At 45.1% G+C, this 23519-nt stretch overlaps 1 protein-coding gene across 1 annotated transcript in view; it reads left to right on the top strand.

Annotated features, from left to right (window-relative positions):
* The window catches only part of LOC115468422 (disks large 1 tumor suppressor protein-like), a 184348-nt gene that overhangs the window by 98238 nt on the left and 62591 nt on the right, over positions 1-23519 (top strand). The window contains exon 3 of the mRNA XM_030200116.1: positions 11692-11849. Within this exon, the coding sequence (XP_030055976.1) occupies positions 11692-11849 (158 nt within the window). The remainder of the gene's footprint in view (positions 1-11691; positions 11850-23519) is intronic.

Raw genomic sequence — 23519 nt, 5'->3', positions numbered from 1 at the left:
CCCTTAATTTGGGCGACGGCACAAAAGCGGCTAAAGTTAAGCGCCGTTCTTCCCGCGCGGCTCCTTTGCGGAGTGTCGCGCCGGACGCCATTTTGGATGCGCAGCATGTCTCTCCCCCGCTCTTGCGAGCGCCGGTTGAGAGTGCGTCTAGGGCTGTGGCCCAGGCTGCGGAAGTGCACAGTCTGGGGGGTTTCTCCCCCGAGTTTGTTTTGCTGCTGCATCAGGCCTTCCTCATGCAAAACGCTGCCCCTGCTCCCTCGTCTGGTAAAGAGGTTGAGGTGCCCAGAGGTAAACGCCCTCGGGTTGATTCCCAGGCCTTGGAGGACTTTGTCTCCTCCGATGTAGATGAGGGCAGCGTGTCTGAGGTCTCCCAACGGTCCTTTGCGGATTCCTTGGAGGAGATAGATCCCCGCTCGGATGGAGCGGATGACCCCTCTGCAGCGCGGCTTTTTAGCCCAGAGGATTTGCCCAACCTGTTGTTACAGGCCATGGACACTTTGAAGATTTCCTCTCCGGAGGACGTCTCTCCCTCAGCCCCTGTTGGCTCTGCCATTATGCTGGGGACGTAGCGCCCGCCTAGAACCTTCCACGTGCATGATGCCATGCACACCTTAATTTCGGCTCAATGGGATGTCCCGGAAGCGAGCCTCAAAGTGGCTAGGGCTATGTCCCGCCTCTATCCTTTGCCTGAAAGTGAACGTGAGGCCTATCTGTGGCCTACCGTGGATTCTTTAATCACTGCGGTGACTAAGAAAACGGCTTTGCCGGTGGAAGGTGGCACGGCCCTAAAGGACGCCCAAGACAGAAGATTGGAGGCGGCCTTAAGGTCGTCCTTTGAGGCGACTGCTTTAAGTTTGCAGGCCTCGGTTTGCGGTTCCTATGTGGCCAGGGCGTGCCTGACTATGGTGCAGCGGGCTTCCCCCTCGGATCATTCCTTGAGGGCTGATTGGCCGGCCCTGGAATCGGGCTTAGCCTATTTGGCAGACTTGCTGTATGATGTCTTGAGAGCCTCAGCTAAAGGCATGGCTCAGACAGTCTCTGCGCGGCGGTGGCTTTGGCTGAAACATTGGTCTGCTGACCACGCCTCTAAATCCCGCCTGGCTAGATTGCCTTTTAAAGGCAAGCTGCTCTTTGGGGTCGAGCTGGACAAAATCGTGACCGATCTCGGCACGTTTAAGGGCAAGAAATTACCAGAGGTCAGGGCTCGGGCTAGTACTCGTCCCGGTACCTTCAGAGGACGGTTGCAGGAAGCCCGTCGGTACCGCCCGGGCAAGTCGGGCTCCTCTGCCCCTTCTTCCTTCAAGAGGAATTTCTCCCCCAAGCAGCATTCCTTTCGCAGAGACCGCCGTCCCGGAGGTGCTCCCTCCGGTCCTCCCCCAGGGTCTCGTACCCAATGACGGGGCCTTGGTCCACGCCCCAGTGCAGATTGGAGGACGGCTGTCCTCGTTTCTGGGCGAGTGGACCACAATAACTTCAGACGCGTGGGTGCTGGAAGTCATCAGAGACGGCTACAAGCTAGAGTTCTGCCGACCCTTAAAAGACGGGTTCGTACTCTCTCCCTGCAAGTCTCCGGTCAAGCTGTGGCAGTGCAGCAGACCTTGGACAATCTGATCCGCCTGGGCGCGGTCGTTCCGGTGCCAGAAAGTCAGCTTGGCAAGGAACGTTACTCCATTTACTTTGTGGTACCAAAGAAAGGAGGTTCTGTCCGGCCTATCCTCGACCTCAAAGGGGTCAATCGGGCCTTGAAAGTGCGGCACTTTCGCATGGAGACTCTCCGCTCTGTTATAGCGGCAGTGAAGGCAGGAGAGTTCCTGGCATCCTTGGGCATCAAGGAAGCGTACCTGCATATTCCCATCTGGCCTCCTCATCAACGCTTTCTGCGTTTTGCAGTCCTGGGACGACACTTCCAGTTCAGAGCCCTCCCATTCGGGTTGGCTACTGCTCCGCAGACCTTTTCCAAAGTAATGGTGGTCATCGCGGCCTTCCTACGAAAGGAAGGGGTACAAGTCCATCCTTATCTGGACGACTGGTTGATCCGAGCCCCCTCTTATGCAGAGTGCGGCAAGCTGTGAACCGGGTAGTTGCTCTTTTGAGCTCCCTGGGATGGATCATCAACTGGGAGAAGAGCCAGCTGCACCCGACTCAGTCCCTGGAGTACCTGGGAGTTCGATTCGACACCCAAGTGGGCAGAGTGTTCCTGCCAGACAATCGAATTGTCAAACTTCAGGCTCAAGTGGACCAGTTCCTAGTAGCCTCTCCTCCTCGGGCTTGGGACTATGTGCAGCTGTTGGGCTCTATGACGGCCATGATGGAAGTAGTGCCCTGGGCCAGGGCTCATATGAGACCACTTCAACAATCTTTGCTGCGGCGCTGGACTCCGATGTCGGAGGATTATGCTGTGCGCCTTCCCTTGGACCCAGCAGTGCGCAAGGCGCTGAGCTGGTGGATGCAGACAGACAAGTTGTCTGCGGGAATGCCTCTGGTGACCCCAGAGTGGATTGTCGTCACGACGGACGCCTCTTTGTCGGGCTGGGGAGCCCACTGCTTGGGAAGGACAGCGCAGGGGCTCTGGTCTCCTGCAGAGGCAAAGTGGTCTATCAACCTCCTGGAACTCAGAGCCATTCGGTTGGCGCTTTTGGAGTTCATCCCGGTACTGGTGTTGAAGCCTGTACGGGTCCTGTTAGATAATGCCACGGCTGTGGTCTATGTCAACCGCCAGGGAGGTACCAAGAGCGCCCCTCTAGCCAAGGAGGCTATGAATCTTTGCCAGTGGGCGGAAGCGAACCTGGAGCAGCTTTCAGCGGCCCACATTGCCGGAGTCATGAATGTCAAGGCGGTCTTTCTCAGTCGCCATACCTTGGAGCCCGGAGACTGGCAAATATCTGCTCAGGCGTTCTTGGACATCACGAAGCGCTGGGGCCAGCCGAGCCTAGTTTTGATGGCGTCATCGGCCAATTGCCAAGTGCCGCGCTTTTTCAGCAGAGGACGGGACCCTCGATCCCTGGGAGTAGATGCTCTTCTCCAACAGTGGCCGACACAAGAGCTCCTCTATGTGTTCCCGCCCTGGCCCATGTTGGGCAGGGTGCTAGACCGGGTGGTAAAGCATCCCGGCAGGGTAATCCGGGTGGGTCCGGATTGGCCCAGACGTCCCTGGTATGCGGACTTGATCAGGCTCTCAGTCGACGATCCTCTGCGGCTGTCAGTGGAGCAGGGCCTGTTACATCAGGGTCCCGTGGTGATGGAGGATCCCTCCCCCTTTGGTCTTACGGCCTGGCTATTGAGCGGCAGCGTCTGAGGAAGAAGGGCTTCTCAGACAAGGTCATCGCCACTATGCTAAGAGCGAGGAAGCGCTCTACTTCTACTGCTTAAGCCAGGGTTTGGCGTATCTTTGCAGCGTGGTGTGAAGCAGGCTCACTTTCTCCCTTCACTGCTCCAATTTATTCAGTGTTGGCGTTCCTGCAAGAAGGTCTGGAGAAAGGCCTGTCGCTCAGTTCCCTTAAAGTCCAGGTAGCGGTTCTGGCTTGCTTCAGGGGCCGCCTGAAGGGTGCTTCCCTGGCTTCGCAGCCAGATGTGGTGCGCTTTCTCAAGGGAGTTAATCACCTGCGCCCTCCTCTGCACTCAGTGGTGCCTGCGTGGAATCTCAACCTGGTGCTAAGAGCGTTGCAGAAGCCGCCTTTTGAACCCTTGTTAAGGGCATCTCTGAAAGACCTGACGTGGAAAGCAGTCTTTTTGGTGGCTATCACTTCAACCAGAAGAGTTTCCGAGCTCCAGGCGCTCTCATGTCGAGAGCCTTTTCTGCAGTTCACTGAGGCAGGAGTGACTATTCGCACAGTGCCTTCCTTTCTGCCCAAGATTGTTTCTCGCTTCCATGTGAATCAGCAGCTCTGTCTCCCTTCCTTTCGTAGGGAGGACTACCCAGAGGAGTACTCTGCTCTTAAATATCTGGATGTGAGGCGAGTCATCATCAGATACTTGGAAGTGACCAATGATTTCAGGAAATCGGATCATCTGTTTGTCCTGTTTGCAGGTCCTCGTAAGGGTCTGCAGGCTGCTAAGCCTACAGTGGCAAGATGGGTCAAGGAAGCCATTGCAGCGGCTTATGTGGCCGCAAGGAAGGTGCCGCCTATCCAGCGGAAGGCTCACTCCACAAGAGCTCAGGCGGCCTCGATGGCAGAGGCCGGTTCCGTCTCCTTGGAAGAGATATGCAAGATGGCAACTTGGGCTTCGGCCCATACATTCTCCAAGCATTACCGCTTGACTGTGGCTGCTCGGGCGGAGGCCCGGTTTGGAGCTTCAGTGTTGCGGTCAGGGATTTCAATGTCCCGCCCTGGGTGAGTACTGCTTCGGTACATCCCACCAGTCTATGGATTGATCAGCTTGATGATATGGAAGGTAAAATTATGTATAATCATACCTGATAATTTTCTTTCCATTAATCATAGCTGATCAATCCATAGCCCCTCCCAGATATCTGTACTGTTTTTATTCTGGTTGCATTTCAGGTTCAAGCTTAGTCTTCAGTTACTTCAGAAAGACTTCGTGTTCAAGTTTTTTCACTTGGATTCTTCAAGAGTTGAGACGAGTTTGTGTTACAGTGAGCTGCTGCATTCCTCTCCCCCCCGTTTTACGGGGCTGGATTGAGACATAAATTCTGCCGGCACTCCCTCCCGCTTCGTGCGGCTGTAGGGCAGCTTTGTACCCCTCCCGCTTCGGCGGTGTTAGGGTCAGTCAGCTCCTCCCGCGGTTGCGGTTGCAGGATAAGCCAGATCCCCCCGTATCGGCGGGTGTGGTGTCCCTCCCCCGCTCCGCGGGGATGAGCTGGACGGATTCCCCTCCCCCACTTGTGTGGGGATGAGCTGGGTTAATTCCCCTCCCCCGTTTCGGCGGTGGTGAGCTGGGCAGAGTGTCCCTTCGTGGGTGTAATTCTCTAAGTGCTGAGTCCTGCGGATGGAGCTTTGATATCGACATACTGAGGAGTTTCCGGCAGCACATGACCACATATAGGGAGGCAAAAGTTTGCTCTCTATCTCCACCTGCTGGTAGATGGACACAACCCACCAGTCTATGGATTGATCAGCTATGATTAATGGAAAGAAAATTATCAGGTATGATTATACATAATTTTACCATACATGTTATTCCTGGAATTTTGGAGTTTTCCAAGTCCGTTTAGTAGCGGTTTATGGACTTGTCCTTTAGGAAACCGTCCAACCCCTTTTTAAACTCTGCTAAGCTAACCACCTTCACCACTTTCTCCGGCAACGAATTCCAGAGTTTAATTACACGTTGGGTGAAGAAAAATTTTCTCCGATTTGTTTTAAATTTACTACACTGTAGTTTCATCGCATGCCCCCTAGTCCTAGTATTTTTGGAAAGCGTGAACAGACGCTTCACATCCACCTGTTCCACTCCACTCATTATTTTATATACCTCTATCATGTCTCCCCTCAGCCGTCTCTTCTCCAAGCTGTATAGCCCTAGCCTCCTTAGTCTTTCTTCATAGTGAAGTCGTCCCATCCCCGCTATCATTTTAGTCGCCCTTCGCTGCACCTTTTCCAATTCTACTATATCTTTCTTGAGATGCGGCGACCAGAATTGAACACAATACTCAAGGTGCGGTCGCACCATGGAGCGATACAACGGCATTATAACATCCTCACACCTGTTTTCCATACCTTTCCTAATAATACCCAACATTCTATTCGCTTTCTTAGCCGCAGCAGCACACTGAGCAGAAGGTTTCAGTGTGTTATCGACGACGACACCCAGATCCCTTTCTTGGTCTAGGAGTTACGGACCAAGAAAGGGATCTGGGTGTCGTCGTCGATAACACACTGAAACCTTCTGCTCAGTGTGCTGCTGCGGCTAAGAAAGCGAATAGAATGTTGGGTATTATTAGGAAAGGTATGGAAAACAGGTGTGAGGATGTTATAATGCCGTTGTATCGCTCCATGGTGCGACCGCACCTTGAGTATTGTGTTCAATTCTGGTCGCCGCATCTCAAGAAAGATATAGTAGAATTGGAAAAGGTGCAGCGAAGGGCGACTAAAATGATAGCGGGGATGGGACGACTTCCCTATGAACCTTGCATGACGTAGCTATAATTCGGGTTGAGTGAAGAAATATTTTCTCTGATTCGTATTAGATTTACTACTTTGTAGCTTCATCGCATGCCCCCTAGTCCTAGTATTTTTGGAAAGAGTAAACAAGCGATTCACGTCTACCTGTTCCATTCCACTCATTATTTTATAGACCTCTATCATATGTCCCCTTAGCCGTCTTTTCTCCAAGCTGAAGAGCCCTGAAGAGCTCTTGCTGATTCCAAAATATTTGTTCTAGTTGAGTTGAAATGTTTTTTTTATTTTTATCTTAATTGAGAATTCTGTTGTAGAATTATTCATGACCTTCCCTCTAGATATTTGTCCATTGTCCATGTTTTATTTAGTATCATTCCTGTTTTATTATTTTTCTGTGACCTACCCCAGAGCAAAGAACTTCACATTTCATTTAATTTAACTTACTTGATTCTTTTCTTTCTTCCCTAGCCTGGAATAGTGTGTATTGTAGCAGGTTCTTTTCTATAATTGGGGCTCTGAGTTTTCATTTTTAGAATGTGAAGACGTAGCCTGCCATCATTACTCAGACTAAGGTTTTACAAACTTGTCACTTTTAATTCTAGGCTTTCCACAGCCTCATCAGATTTTTCCAATTTATTCTGTATAGCTCTAATCGCTGTTTCCAGTTCACTGATCAAGACACCCATTTCCATCCATTTTACTTTCACTCTTTTTACACCGCTTACCCATTCTGGCTCATGTGCCTTGCATAGCTTGCCAGAGTATGTAGGATTTTTCTTGGCAGCGTTCAAGGTCTTTGATTTTTCACCTTTTAGGATAACTCCTGTTACTGTGATTGAGATTTTCATTAATCCAGGTGCTTGCCCTTTTCTCAGTCAGAGTTGACTGCTGTGCCTGGCGCTGTAATTAAATTTTACCTTTTATAATCTATATTTACAGAAAGGGGAGATGGAAAGATCTCATACTACGAGGGTCCCTTCTGCTACTAGAGGCCAGCTGAATTTCAGTTTTGGATTTGGCACCAAAACCGACCTGAAATTCGGGTTTGGGTTTTGCCTGAAAATGCCAGTGCATTTTTGGGTGAAACAGAAATTCTCCCCCTCCCCCTCACGATCACTCTCAGCCCCCACTCAGTCGAAGAGGGGACCACCAGTGGCAGTTCCCCCCTCTTGAGACCACCCCCTCCAGCGGCAGCCCCCTCCTGGGTCTACCTTTGCTTTGGTGGGTAGTGGGTGCAGCCAGGTGTACGCTCCTGCGTACACCTGGCTCAGAAAATGGCTTCTGGGACTTCCAGGGGCCATCTACTACTACTATTTAACATTTCTAGAGCGCTACAAAGTGTACGCAGCGCTGTACAAACACAGAAGAAAGACAGTCCCTGCTCAAAGAGCTTACAATCTAATAGACAAAAAGTAAAGCATTTAAATTTAAAATATTTAAGCAGTCAAGCACAAGAGAACATCTCACTCACTGTTGCTCATGGTGATTCTAATTTCAGGTTGGCTGCTGGGAATTTCCATGGCAATCTCAGAAACCATTTTCTGAGCCAGACGTGAACAGGAGCAAGTGGGGACTCCCTTGCGCCCACTACCTACCAACGAAAAGGTAGACCCAGGAGGGGGTTGCTGTTGGGGGAGGGAGTGAGCACGGAAGGGGTAGCTGCCTCCGGGTCCGGGGAAGGGAGCAGTTGCATTTTCTGCCAAAACCAAGCAGTTAATTTCAATCACAGGTTTGGCTTCGATTGGGTTCTATCTGGCACTAAGTCAGATTATGGTCCACATTGAGGGGTATTTTCAAAAGAAATGTCAAAGTTGGAATTTGGATATCTTTGTAGAACGTCCAAATTCAGAGGCGGGGAAAAGGTCATTTTTGAAAAAAGATGGACATCTATCTTTGTGTTCGAAAATACCTTGGATGTCCTTGGATTTGGATGTCTTGGATTTTCAGCCATTTTTGAAACCAAAGACGTCCAAGTCTAAAATGTCCAAATTCAAGCCATTTGGACGTGGGAGGAGCCAGCATTTTTAGTACACTGGTCCCCCTGATATGCAAGGCAGCAATCGGGCACCCTAGGAGGCACTGCAGTGGACTTCATAAACTACTCCCAGGTACACACCTCCCTTACCTTGTCTGTTGAGCCCCCCTCCACCCCTCCCAAACCCAGTACCCCCAACTGTACACCACTACCATAGCCCTTACGGGTGAAGGGGGGCACCTATATGTGGGTACAAAGGGTTTCTGGTGGGTTTTGGAGGGCTCGCTGTTTCCTCCACAAATGTAACAGGTAGGGGGGGGTGGGCCTGGATCTATCTGTCTGAAGTGCACTGCACCTACTACTAAACTACTCCAGGGACCTACCTGCATGCGCTGCCATGGACCTGAGTATGACATCTGAGGCTGGCATAGAGGCTGGCAAGTAATATTTTTAATCATGTTTTTGAGGGTGGGAGGGGGTTAGTGACCACTGGAGGAGTAACGGGAGGTCATCCCCGATTCCTTGCAGTGGTCATCTGGTCATTTTGGGCACCTTTTTGTGCCTTATTCGTAATAAAAAGAGGTCTTGGTGAAAATGTCCAAGTTTTAGTCCTGGACGTCTTTGCTTTTTTCCATTATGGCTCAAAGACGTCCAAGTCTTAGGAATGCCCAAGTCCCACCTCCAATATACCCCCTTGAGATTTGGACGTCCTTGCGACGGACTTCAGAGAAAGACGTCCAAAATTGGGTTTCGACTATACCGATTTGGACGTCTCTGTGAGATGGACATCCAAGTGCCGATTAATGTCGCTTTTTGGAAGTCCATCTCTTTTGAAAATGAGCCTGATTGTCATTTGTTTCTTTAATTCCGGATAGAAATAATATAGGTCAATGTTAGAGCACTTAAATGCATATTAGTATCTCCTATCTGAGTAAGTGCTGCTGATCAGTATGTTTAGCAGCACTATACAGATAGTGCCTCTGACTATCCGCACAGATCACCTCAGCACTATGTAGAGCATTGGCAGTCCCGGAACATTCCTAAATGGTGACAATATTCAGTCCACTATCCAGATAACTTATTGAGATAACTTAGGATAGATAAATGACTGTCCTAAGTTATTTGGATAGTAGACCGAATATTGGCGCTAAATATCGGGATATTTTTTGACTGCCAAAGCTGGGGCTTAAAAAAAAGCGCTGACCACCATGGCTGAATATTGACTGATTAATTTAAAGGGAAGTTGAATTCAGTTTCTCAATACAATCTAAAGACACTGATGTAATAATGATCAAAAAGTTTATACAAGTAGGGCTTTGTCTAGAAAAATGAATAAAAATGACCAAAATAAATGCATAAAAATACCCACTTTTGGAAGTTTTCAAGTGTTTTTTTCTTAAGTAAGGCCCTACTTGTGAAAGAATGCACAAGCGTGCCACTTCCAGGTAGTAAACCTTTGGGGCCTATTTACCAACTTGCACTAAGATTTTGTAGTTTTTGTACAGCGATTGCCAGACTTGTGGTAACTGCAAAAACCTTATGCATATAGAGGGCAGTTCTATCAATGGGTACCCCATTTTAGGCACCCCAATTCTACATGGGGAGCCCCTATTATAAAATGACATCTGGGCAGCCAGATTCTTTACAGAATACTGGTGTAAATCTGCTTGGCACACTTCCTGAAAGGCTTCACTTAACACAAGACTATCTCCACTTGGCTCTTTACCCAGGCCTTTAACGGAAGAAGTAACTAACTTGCTAGTCACACACGCACACACACAAGGGGTGACACAGGCTGCACATACATGTCAGCAGGACATGTTTATCCACTCTTACCCTAGCTAAGATAATATTCAAGCACCTTTCTGACCTCATGTGCAATTTTCTTTAAATTAGTTCCTTTATTTTCTAACTGCTGTTACTGTATCATATCCAGGGGTGTAGCTAGACAACAGATTTTGGGTGGACCTAGGCAAGAAGTGGGTGGGCACCAAGTGTTCTTCCCCCTAATATGATATCTCACTGATATGCCAGGTAGTTTAAAGAGAATGTTGTATTGCATGTCGCAGCTTGCACATAAAGTCAATGGTTGCCCTTTGCACACAGGGATCCTTTTACTAAGCTGTAGTAAAAAGTGTCCTTGTGGTAGTGTGGGTGCATGTTTTCGGCACGCGTTGTAGTATGCGGCTAATTACTGCCTGAGCCCTTACCACCAGCCATTAACCTAGCGGTAAGGGCTCACAAGCTACTCATGTGGTAATCATGCAGTGCGCGCCAGTGTGGCTGCAGAGCAGATTACCACCAGGAACACCCCCCTCCCCCGTGGTAGAAAATAGAAAATTATTTTCTTCCGCAGGAATCAGCGTGTTCCAACTTCGGCATTATCTCCAGATGCCTGTGCTACACTGGCGGTAGTGTCGATTTGGCACGCGCTACCCACATGTTAGCCCTACCGCTGCTTTGTAAAAGGGCCCCTCAATCTCCTATTTATACATGTGTCTGCATATAATTCACTTTTTGGATCATGCATTTATCCATTTTGCTGTCTTCATCACTTTTTAATGTAAACCTTTTAATGTAAATATTTGTTCAGATTTAATTGATTAATTTTACCACTGACAGATGAGTCTTTTCAGCATATAGAACTGAGGGATCCTTTTACTAAACCTCGGGAAAAAGGGCCCTGCGGTAGCAGCGGGGCCCGTTTTACCCAGCAGGTAAAATACCCCCCCCCCCCTCAAGAAATGGACACATGGTAAGATAACCCTCACTGCTTGGCCATATGGTGGGGAGCACTTACCGCTACCCACTGAGGTGGCAATAAGGGCTCCCGTGGTACCTGGGCATCTCACGGCGATGCCTGATTACCGCCGGGTTAGCGCCATGCTACAGAAAAGCCTATCCCAAAGTCTCCAGTACTCTTTAAACCCCTATTTCCGTTTGTCAGATTTCCTGCTTTTTGCCTTTGTCTGCTTCCCTTTTGTTGCTCCTGATTTCCCCTCCGTATTCTCTTATTTAGCTGCTTACGTTCTGTCTTTGTTACTTTTTTTTATTTAACTATTGTATCCTGTTGTATTTTGTAATTGTATTGTAACTTTGTTAGCCACATTGAGCCTGCACATGCTGGGAAAATGTGGGATACAAGTGAACCAAATAAATAAATAAAAATTTCCAGAGCACTGGAAATGGTGCGCTGGGCCGGCGGGAGTTCCGGGTTAGTGAGCAATAAGCCCACATTGGTCTTACCGCTGCTTTGTAAAAGACCCCCTGAGTTTTTTCTACATGTGGAATTAAGTCTTTTAATTTTTTTGCAGTGCTTGTTTACGTAACCTCGCTTTTTCTTCTTGTTGCATTCCCGTGAGGCTCATTACTCTTTGTTCGCATTGATTCATCTATTGACCAGGAAGGCAAATATTATTTGTATGTTGTCATTTTAATGGTGTGAATTAACTTTCCACTGTTGATGAAAACAGAGTGACCACCAGAGCTAATTTTCAACTTGCTAGGAAAGAATATGTTTTATAAGCTTTATTGCACATGGATAACATGATTTCCTATGCCTGCTGTAGCTGAGATTTATAGGTATATGGAACATGGGTTAACAGTTCTTTCTTCATGTGTTTTTCTATTTTTTGACAGATATTCAGGAGTTTTATGAAATGACATTATTAGACGCTCACAAAAGCTGTGAACAGAAGATTGAAGAGGTGAACAGCATTGCAGAAGAATGGGAGAAGACAAATCGTCTGTTTCCAATTCCAGCCCAGGAATGCAAACAGGGAGGCCACAAAATACAGGTAGAAAAGTGTTCAATAATCAAAATCAAATCTCTACTGAATTCAGTAGAGACCTTTTGTTAAAAAAACACCTTTGGAACCAAAGAAGGAATGCTGCAAATCTCCAGAGACCTGGCAGAAAGTGTTTTGTAAAATTATTCATCATGTTACCATATTTGCTTTGTGAATACATCAGTAAGTAGTTGTACTATTAAGGATGTATAAAAGCACAGTATGCTGCCTCTAAATTATTTAGGGGTCCTTTTACTAAGCCGTGTAGTGTCTACGCACGCCAAAATGGAGTTACCACCTGACTACCTTGTGGCTCTTGCGGTAATTTCATTTTTGGCGCACGTCCAATACGCGTGTCAGAAAAATATTTTTTATTTTTGGACGCGCGTAATGGAGGCGCGCCAAGTGGCATTTGGCATGCGTAGGTCATTATTGCCCGGTTACTGCGTGAGTCTTTACCGCTAGGTCAATGGCTGGCGGTAAGGTCTCAGACCCAAAATGGACGCGGGGCAACTTTCATTTTGCCGCAAGTCCATTTTCGACAAAAATTTTTTAAAAACGCCTTTTTTTACAGGTGCGCTAAAAAATGGATTGTCGCGTGCCCAAAACCCGCGACTACACTACCGCAAGCAATTTTTCAGCGCGCCTTTGTAAAAGGACCCCTTAATGCCATGTTCTCTATCTTAAGAAGTTACTGACTAACCTTGAATTGATATCACCTTTTATCTATTGTGAACTCTTAATACAGCTTCCTTCTGATACATATGAAGACACTATTTAAAAAACAGGGCCAGGCCAAGGTTATATGATACCCTAGGTGAACCTGCAGACATGTGCGCCCCTCACCCAGGGCTGGCCCCACCCTACCCATCCTCTCACATCTAGCATCTCCCCTTCCCTTCCATAGACTAGCATCTCTCCTTCCCTACCTCCCCCTCCCCCCATGGTATCCAGTATCTCTCTCCTTCCCTACCTTCCACTTTCTGTAGTGTTCAGTATCTCTCAACTTCTCTTTTCCTCTTCTCCCCCTGTTTGTGTGCAGAATCTCTCTAATTCCCTATTCCCCCTCCCCCGTGTTGTCCAGCACCTCTCTCCTTCCCTATTCCCCTTTCCCATAGTGTCCAGCATCTCTCTCCTTCCCTATTCCCCACCTCAGCATTTTCCCATCTTTCCTCCAAGGTGTTCAGCAGCTTTTCGTCCCTCCCTTACCACCACCCTGGTGGCAACAGCATGTCAGTAAGCTTGCTGACACAACGCTTGTCACACCCTATGCAATACCTTAAGCTTCTGTGTATGCTTAAGGCTTGTGGAGTCCCACTCCTTTTGAAACAGGAACTTTGGTAGAGGGATCAGGATTTGTTGGGTCTTGAGCATGCACAGATTCTCAAGACCTTTTGCTGAGCACAGTGAGTGTCACCGTAGAAGGGGTAAGTAAGGGAAGGGAAGCTACTGAACACCTTGGGGGGAGATGCTGAACTCACCTCTTCAATGCTGCCTTCGGCGCCTAACCGCTCGAGATATATAGAATGCCCCAATCTATCCACCCTATCAGATTAACTGTTCACTCGTCCTCTAGATTGTTCACTTGTCTTTAGATTGTTCTCTTGTCTTTCAGATTGTAAGCTCTTTGAGCAGGGACTGTCCTTCTATGTTTAAATTGTACAGCGCTGCGTAACCCTAGTAGCGCTTTAGAAATGCTAGTTAATAGTAGTTAGTAGTAGTAGTAACATAGACATGTCGATTGTCACAACTGTGCTACCCCCAAATATGCCACCATAGGTGGATGCCTTGTCCGCTTAGTGGGCCGGCCAGCTCTGTCAAAGGGATATCTGCAGGTAAACCCTTTGAATATTAACCCTGCCCTTCCCCTGGCTGCAGGGAATAGGAAAAATGGTGGCACTGGAGGCAGGCTGGTAGAAACATACACAAGGATTTCATTTATAAATCCCTTATGACTCTTTCTTCTGCTTTTCTTTCTAAAGTAAATAAAATATATCACTATATAGTGAATTTGTCTCTTCCCAGATGTAAGACTGCTTTACCAATCATCCACAGCTATTTGAGAGTTTGAAATAATTTGGTTGATATGTGACATCTTTGTCTAGGCAGGGTTTCAAAACACTTTAAAATAGTGAAATCTTTAAACAAAGTGCAACAGGATTCTCATGCTGTCCAAAGGAACTGGCACAGACTAGAGAAGTCCTTGGTACACACTCAGCCAGTCAGGTTTTCACAATGAATATGCATGAGACAACATTTGCATGCACTACCTCATACATAGTCATTATGAGTATCCTGAAAACTTGACTGGCTAGGTGTGACCCGAGGATCGGGTTGAGAACCCACTGGACTACAGGAACAAAGCCTTTCTGCTGTGGGTCATCAAGTCACACTTGGCTTAGGGGCCCTTTTACTAAGCCGCGATAGGCTCTACGCACGTGCAGCATGTGTCAAAATGAGACTACTGCCAGGCCAATGCGCCCTCCTTGCAGGAGTTTCAGATTTGGCGCGAGCCCATAACGCCTGGATGAATTATTTATTTGGTTCGTCCTACGTGTGCTGACCGGTCACCGCGCATGTTGCACGTGAGCCTTTACTGCTAGATCAGTAGGTGTGTTAAGGGCTCAGGCTGGTTTTGGGCGCACACTGGTTTCATTTTTACTACAGGCCCTTTTCTCGTCCTATTAAAAATCCCCCCCCCCCCCCATTTTTTGTAGATTCGGTAAAAACTCACCAGGCGCCATTTATGCGAAGCAAAACTACTTCAGAAGCAAATGAGTCACATTCCTCTCATAGTAATACTAACATCCTCAGAAAAAAAGCAACACTGGGCCGTTTTTATTAAGCCGCGTAGGTGCTTGCGTGCGCCGAACATATGCCAAATTGGAGTTACCGCGTAGCCCTTGTGGTAATTTCAATTTTGGCATGCATCCGCTATGTGTGTGTGGAAAATATGTTTTATTTTCTGGTGCGCATAATGGACGCGCGCCAAGTGGCATTTGACACACACAGGTCATTACCGCCAAGATTCTTTACCGCTAGGTCTGTGACTGGAGGTAAGGTCTCAGACCCAAAATGGACGCTCGGCAATTTTGATTTTGCCGCATGTCCATTTTCGGCCCCCCCAAAAAGGCTGTTTTTACGGGCACCCTAAAAAATGGATCGGCGCATGCCCAAAACCCACGCTTACTCTACTGCAAGCCATTTTTCAGCGCACCTTTGTAAAAGGACCCCTAAGTTAGATGCAGAACAGGTTTATTCTATAACTCTGTGCGTAGTTTTCTGGAACACCCACAACCCGCCCATTCCATGCCATAGCCATGCCCCCTTTTTGGAAGCGCATATTAGAAATTACGCACATTGCTTTGCAGAATACGCTTAGTGGGTAGTGAGTGTTAATTCTAATTAATGTCAAATAATGCTGATAATTGTTTCTTAACGTCCAATTATCAGCGCTGATTAGCTTGTTAACTAATTAAGTTATGCACATTGTTATGGAATACACTTTGACTTCTGCACAGAAATCTTGACACGGTATATAGAATCTGGGGGGTTATGTGGATATGTTTTGGCAAGGTATTGACTTGTCTGGCCAGAACTTATCCATTTAATACTGGGAGATTTTGAAAACAGAGGACTTAGCCAAATAACTTCTGAAGTTACCTGGATATCTTATTTTGGGATGGAAAAGTGTGTGTGTGTGTGTGTATATATATATATATTTTTTTTTTTTTTTTGGAAGGGGGTTATCTTATACAACTTGCTATTCCTATGTTTGCTCCATCCACATGCATTTTTGAACACAGGAATTATTGACCATTGTATTAATCGGAGGAGCGTTTTTGTTTGTTTGTTTTTGGACCAGTGGCTGAAACATTGTTTTTGGACCAGTGACTGAAACATACATCCCTATAATACTCTATTTAAAGGGTTTCTGTTCTGAGGTCCTTTTCTCCTCCTTGGTGGACAAACTCTAGCTAACAGTAGTATTCCTGTGTGGTTCAAAAAGCAAAGTGGTTGTTGATTGAAGATCTCAGAAAGTGCCAATTTAATCTACTGCAATGGTGTTAGCATTCTTTTCTCCGTATGTGGCAGTCAATAGGCAACACAAACAGCAAAAATGTGTTTGCAATATGACCTTGTACCTTGCAAAAAGACAAGAAAAGATGTTGATGCCGAGTTCAAGTTGTCTTATTCCAACAGCTAAAGACAATTTATTTATCTGAACAATGTCAGGTTTCAAAGAATCAAGTTAGGACGGAAGACTCTCAAATTAGCATTATGCTCACTGAAAAGGGCAACTTTTCACTGCAGCCTTGAATTATTTAACCTTAAAAGATGATGGATAATGTTCCTATCAACTTGTTATATGGGGAAAATCTCAAATTGCTTGAGCAAGTTCTTCGGCCTATCTGTGGTTTATTTATTCTTGTCTATGTGTGCTTTCTTCTGTGTGGTAAATGCAACAAAGCATAAAGTAGCTCTGGCCTTGTTTGAACTTCTCAATGGAGCTCAGTTTCAGAGTAAATTAAATGTTATCTTCTTGTATTAGACTAGTTTCCTCATAAAAAATGAGTGTTTAGGGAACACGCATAGAGAATGTTTGGGATCAGGATTTTGTGGGATTCAATTAGGTGTGTTAATTGGAAAACTTTCTGATAGCAGTGGTAGCAGATGGGTTATTCCACAGTGAGAGAGATCTCCGACTGGATGTTTTGAATTGGGGGTGGTGTATAACTGAGCCCCTGCCGTGTTGAGGATGTTAGTATTACAGAGTCACAGAAGAGAGGGTAAAACAGCATATAAATACAAGCAGAAAAAAAAGCAACACTGGGCCTTCAGGATTGAGATAATTGACGTCCTTTTTATTCTGAAAATGACCCGACACAGGCCGTGTTTCGGCGTACAAATGCCTGCCTCAGGGGTCAGAAAGTTCTTATTGGTATATTCATGGAAACTTGGAATTAACCAATCAGGGTGTAATGCCCTTAACGTGGTCAATAGCCGCACAATCAGGAAAACCGCTGACGGCTGTTGATCACGTTAAGGGCATTACACCCTGATTGGTTAATTCCAAACGGCTCTCTGTGCTGTAAACTTGCTATTGTTGGCCAGGTCATTTGTCCCCAGGTGAATTACAACATCAGTATTCGAAGCCTTGCTCTCTTCTCAGATCACTTTCAGTATTTGGTCAATACATCTGGTAGCTGAAGATCCTGGAAGGCATTTCACTAGGTTGGAACCCTTGAACTGTGTTCCTAAGTTAATGCCTCTGATAATGGAGTCTTGGGGCAGTAAGAGTTTTCTGCTTTTCACCAATCTGTCATTGTTTGGGGGATGTTTCTTGGGTTGTGCTACTTTCATTGCCTCTGGTGTAATGAAGATACTTGTCCCTTGATTGCCCTATATAAAGGGAGTTCACCTAGGCGTGGGTGGGAGAGGGGGTGGGTGGGACAAGGACACAGGTAACCTCAGTTACCAATCAAACCAAGTCTGAAAATGCCCAGCGTAGATCACAGCTCACAAGGTAAACTTAAGTTCTGTTTTTTCTTTTACCACACAGCTCTATACAAAGTGCCTCTCCTCCAGATGCTATGTAACCAAATGGATTGAATTAAATCTCTGGCACTGAAGATTCAAAACCCAGTTCTAATAAACACACCTTTAAGACAGACACCAGAGTCGCCAAATTCTGTGTAACCAAGTTGATTGGATTAAGTCACTTGGCACAGGTTCAAAGCACAGTTCTAGAGAGCACGTTTAAGACAAATGCAGCATAAAAATATGAAATCACTGGCACAGAAGTTCAACACCGGAATGGCGATTGCCATGACGGAACACTGTAAGCCACATTGAGCCTGCACATAGGTGGGAAAATGTGGGATACAAATGCAACAAATAAATAAATAAATAAATAAATAACTACTACTACTACTATTTAGCATTTCTATAGCGCTACAAGGCGTACGCAGCGCTGCACAAACATAGAAGAAAGACGGTCCCTGCTCAAAGAGCTTACAATCTAATAGACAAAAAATAAATAAAGTAAGCAAATCAAATCAATTAATGTTTATGGGAAGGAAGAGAGGAGGGTAGGTGGAGGCGAGTGGTTACAAGTGGTTACGAGTCAAAAGCAATGTTAAAGAGGTGGGCTTTCAGTCTAGATTTAAAGGTGGCCAAGGATGGGGCAAGACATGGGGGCTCAGGATGTTTATTCCAGGCGTAGGGTGCAGCGAGACAAAAGGCGCGAAGTCTGGAGTTGGCAGTAGTGGGAACAGATAAGACGGATTTATCCATGGAGCGGAGTGCACGGGAAGGGGTGTAGGGAAGGACGAGTGTGGAGAGATACTGGGGAGCAGCAGAGTGAGTACATTTATAGGTTAGGAGAAGAAGTTTGAACAGGATGCGAAAACGGATAGGGAGCCAGTGAAGGGTCTTGAGGAGAGGGGTAGTATGAGTAAAGTACTACTACAAATAAATAAACACAGTTCAATTGAGAAAATACCAGCATAAAATATGAAATCACAATGCAACAACAATTGTAAGTTATAGGCAATAGGGTGAAGACAGATTAGAGATTTTAGAGGACAGACCCTCTGCATGTGAAAAGAGGTTGTTTTTCTGTTTTGTTTTAAATGAGATATGAGAGGATTTTAAGACACAGGTAACCTCACTTACCAATCAAACCAAGTCTGAAAATGCCCAGCGTAGCTCACAAGGTCTTTCATCCAAGAACAAGAAGCTCAAATACAGATGTCTACCTAAATAGATGCTAAGTTTATTTACATTTTCTAATTTTCATTTGTCTATTTAGGTGTGAGATACCATAGAATTTTACGCACATATACCATTATTTTAATAACATATAGGATATTTCCTAACTGTAGTTCTGTGTTGGGAGGGCTGATCCGAAAGCTCCCCCAGGAATCTTGCTTCCCCCCCCCACCACCCCGGGTAAGATATTTATCTTACCCCAATGGGATTTTTCATAGCTGCTGATTGTATGTGGCTAAAGAGTGGGTTATAGATATTGCTGAGGGAGGTTTTGGGTTGGAATTTATGAGTTAGTGATAATCAGACAAGAGAGACATATATATATATATATGTGAATATTGTACTTATTTAAGAGAAATAACATCTTGGAGACAGCAGTTCGTAATATCTCATTTGATTATGACATATATTAATAGCCTTAGAAACCCACAGTTTTAAAATGTAACCTGTAGGATTCTGTAAATTTATATCTTTAAATACTAAGAGGCCCTTTTACAAAGCTGCAGGAGGGCTAACGCGTGGGTAGAGCGCGCCAATCGGCACTACAGCTGGGGTAAAGCATGCACCTAGTGGTAATTCTGAGTTAGCATGTGCTGCATGGTTACTGCACGGATGGTGCATGAGCCCTTACTGTTAGGTCAATGGCTGGCAGTAAGGGCTCAGGCCATAAATAGGCATGCGCTAGTTTTAATTTTTGTTCACGTCCGTTTCACGGCCCATTAAAAATGGCCTTTTTCCCAGCCACGGTAAAAAGTGAGTGGTCCAGCTTGCGCCAAAAAGATGCAACCACACTACCACAGGCCACTTTTTACCACAGCCTTGTAAAAGGACCTTTAAGGGTATAAATTATCCAATCAAGTGGAAAAAAACTATTATTTATCCCTCCTCTCAGTACCCTTCTCCACCACCGCCAACTCCAGGCTCCGCCCTTTCTGCCTCGCCTTACCCTATGCTTGGAATAAACTCCCTGAGCCCATACGCCAAACTCCCTCCCTGCCCATCTTCAAATCCTTGCTCAAAGCTCACCTCTTCAATGTCGCTTTCGGCACCTAACCATTGTACCTCTATCCAGGAAATCTAGACTGCCCTAATTTGATTGACTGCACTTTTTTTGTCCTTTAGATTGTAAGCTCCTTCGAGCAGGGACTGTCCTCTGTGTTAAATTGTACAGCGCTGCGTAACCCTGGTAGCACTTTATAAATGCCAAAAGATCAGCCCGCACATTCCTTAATCTTCATCTCCCAAGCTGCAAAGGTCTAAAATACAAACTTACGCAGGTAGCAAACTTTACCTACCTGAGTGCCAAGCTATGGAACGCACTGCCGCACAACCTGAGAAAGATCTACGAACTAACAAACTTCCGAATATCACTGAAGACCCATCTTTTTAATAAGGCATACCACATAGAACAACAGATATAAATGCATGCATCTCCTTTACCTTTACACAGACCTATTTTCATAATATCTGCTTGTTTTAAACTTTTACTATGTTACTCAAAATCTCTATGTGACAATAAGTGATTATGTTCTAATCCATTACCACCAAGAGCGATACATTGTAAGCCACATTGAGCCTGCAAAAAGGTGGGAAAATGTGGGATACAAATGCAATAAATAAATAACTAAATAAATAAATAGTAGTAGTAGTAGTTTAAAAAAACATTAAAGGTGCAAATAATATTTTTGCAAGAAACTAGGCTAAACCAGTTGGAATGCTCTAAATTAAAACATGAATGGATTAAAGATTGTGCTTATTCATCAGCGAAAGAAGGAAAATGTGGAGTTGCAATTTTTTTTGTCAAAAAATCTCGATTATACTATTATTAATCAACTAGTAAAAAAGGCCTGTTTCTGTAGGCAAGGAAACGGGCCTTAGGCAGGCAATTCCCCCCCCCCCCCTCTGGGCTACAGCCCCCTTGAACCCCCCCTTCCGCGAAGCTGTCGTTCCCCTCCCCCTGGCAAAAACTGCCCCCCGCCGCCGCTGCCGTGCTACCTGTTCTTACAGCTGAAGTGTTGTTCTTTCCTTCCCGTTGGTTCTTCAATCATCTTGTCGGGAAGTTCCTCTGCGTGCGTCTGACGTCAGACGCATGGAGTTAAACTTTCTGAGAAGATGTTTGAGGAACCCAACCGAAGGGCAGAACAACACTTCTGCTGTCAGCACAGGTAGTGCACAACAGCGGCGGGGAAGGGGGGGGGTGCGGTTTTCGGCATTCCGGTGGGGGGATCGACAGGTTTGCGGAAGGGGGTGGGTTTCGAGGGGGCTGTAGCACGGGGGGTGACAGCTGATTCCGTGTTTCCGTGTTTCCCTACTCCTCTCCTTGCCTTGGAATCAGCTGTTTTGACGTCAGTGACATCCGTTCGTGTCTGCCTCGCAGACCACCTGCAGCCAGGGAGCCACGGTCCCAAGCATAGAATGTTGGAGGTGAGAATTATTATATAGGATATTCAGATTCATCTGGTAGATGGGTCATTGTGAACCTTTTGCTTTACTTAATGTCTATGGAGCTAATATAGAAGATCTCTCTTTCTATCAGAACTTAAATAAACACCTATTAATGCTTAAAACAAATCATATTATAACTGGAGGTGATTAGAATTTGATTTTGGATCCTGTGACAGACAGGAGATCGCAGGCAAAATCATAGATTTCATAGTTCTGCCAACAATCTCAAACAGTAGAAGACAATTTTCTGTTTGATGCCTGGAGATTACAACACCCTTCTGCATATGATTTTATTTTTCACTCTCATCCTCACAATTCTTATATGAGACTGGATTATTTCTTAATATCTAACGCATAATCTGAAATTCAAAAAACAACTACTATTGAACCAGTTCACATGTTGGACCATGCATGCATTTCAATGACATTGGATTTAAGTTTACCAAACAACAAGACGAAGATATGGAGATTTAATATAGCTTTGTTTAAATGATGATTTATTTCTGAAATCTGCTGAAATATGGATAAAAGATAACTTTATTAATAATGAAACAACTAACTTAGACTATTATATTATTTGGGATGCTTTTAAAGCATACATTAGGGGAGAAATCATAGCTTATACAGCAAAAACAGAATACGATTCAAAGTGAGCAATTACTTTAGTTGGAATTAGCAATAAAGGAAACAGAGCAACAATTGTATAAACATCCAAATTAAATCCCAGCTTTGCAAGTTGAAGTCTCAGCATAATCCTTTTATGGATGAGAAAGCTGGAGTTCTGATATTAAGTGAAAATGCAGTATACTACGAACATAGAAACAAAGCTGGAAAATTACTAGCCAATTATTTAAGAAAAAAAGTAAATTGGTAAAGATACAAGCAATTTGCTCCAATGATACATTATACACTTAGGGCCCTGTTTACTAAGCCGCGCTAGTATTTTTAGCGCATAAACACTAGAGTCGCCTAAATGTTCCTATGGGCAACTTGGCATTTAGAGCATCCTAATCATTAGTACACACTAAAAACACTAACACGCTCCTAGCGCTGCTTAGTAAACAGGACCCTAAACGTTTAGATATTGTGTCCAAATTTAAAGAGTATTACAACAATTGTACATATCAGGTGCTCACTCCACAGATTCTCAAATACAGCAATTCTTAGATCATTTGCAACCTCCAGAATTCATACAGTCCCCCCCCCCCCCCCCCTCAAATTTCAACAGTCCATTAACAAGCTCTGAAATCCAAAATTCAATTAAGGGACTTAAAACTAATAAAGCCCCTGAAATAAAGATGTAATGGAGCAGTTTGACAAATTTAAGAGTAGCAAATCGCCTGGACTGGATGGTATTCATCCCAGAGTACTGATAGAATTGAAAAATGAATTTGCAGAATGTATCTTTAAAATCAAGTATGGTACCAGAAGATTGGAGGGTGACCAATGTTACACCAATTTTTAAAAAAGGTTCCACAGGTGATCCATGAAATTATAGACTGGTGAGCCTGACGTCGGTTAAGCCAATTAAGTTATGCACATTGTTACAGAATACACTTGAATTTCAGTACAGAATGCTAGGAGTATATGCGTAGATCATTTAAATGATATAGCTCCTGCAAAAACAAAGATTAGACCTGCAAAAAAACTGTCTTCATGGTTCAATGACGAACTATTAGTGGCAAAAAATTCATGCGGGTATCTAGAAAGAGTATGGTTCAAAGCAAAAACAGAAGACAACTGGAACAACTGGGGAAAATTACTAAAAGAATGCAAATATAAAATTAAAAAAGCCAAAACTATTATCCTAAATATGTAGGTGGGTTCACATTAAATTCCAGAAACCTCTATGCTTTGGTTAATAATCTACTTAACACATGGTTACCTGACTGTAACCAATGAATCTACTCCCTCCGCAGACCCAAACTAGCAAATTACTTTGAGGAGAAAATTAATAAATTTAGACAAGAAATGAAAGACTCCGTCACCAATATCAACTAATATAGCCTTCCATCTATCAATTTTGCTGTATGCCACCCAGAAGGCAGAATACAGTCTGACTTCTCCCCTCCCACATTGGATCTGGTAAAACTTTTTATATCCAAGTAAGCAACATCACAATGGGTGTTCATTTTCAAAAGAGAAAAATGTTTAAAAATTGTCATAAAGCACCATTTGAACGTTTTTCTTCTTGAAACGTCCAAATCAGTATTTTCTAAACCTGTTTTGCAGACTATCTATGCAATTTGTCTGCAGTACGGCCAGATCACAAGGTGGTGTGTTGGGAGCGTTTCGAAGGTGGGATTAGGGCGTGCCTAACAATTGGACATTTTACAGCCATAATGGAATAAAAAAAAATGTCCAGGACTAAAACCAAGACGTTTTGGTCTAGACCTGTTTTCAGAGCAAATAAGGTCAAAAAGGTGCCCTAAATGACCTGATGACCACTGGAGGGAATTG

Source organism: Microcaecilia unicolor, chromosome 4, assembly GCF_901765095.1.
Source record: "Microcaecilia unicolor chromosome 4, aMicUni1.1, whole genome shotgun sequence".
NCBI lineage: Eukaryota > Metazoa > Chordata > Amphibia > Gymnophiona > Siphonopidae > Microcaecilia > Microcaecilia unicolor.
This window is presented reverse-complemented; position numbering and strand designations above follow the sequence as displayed.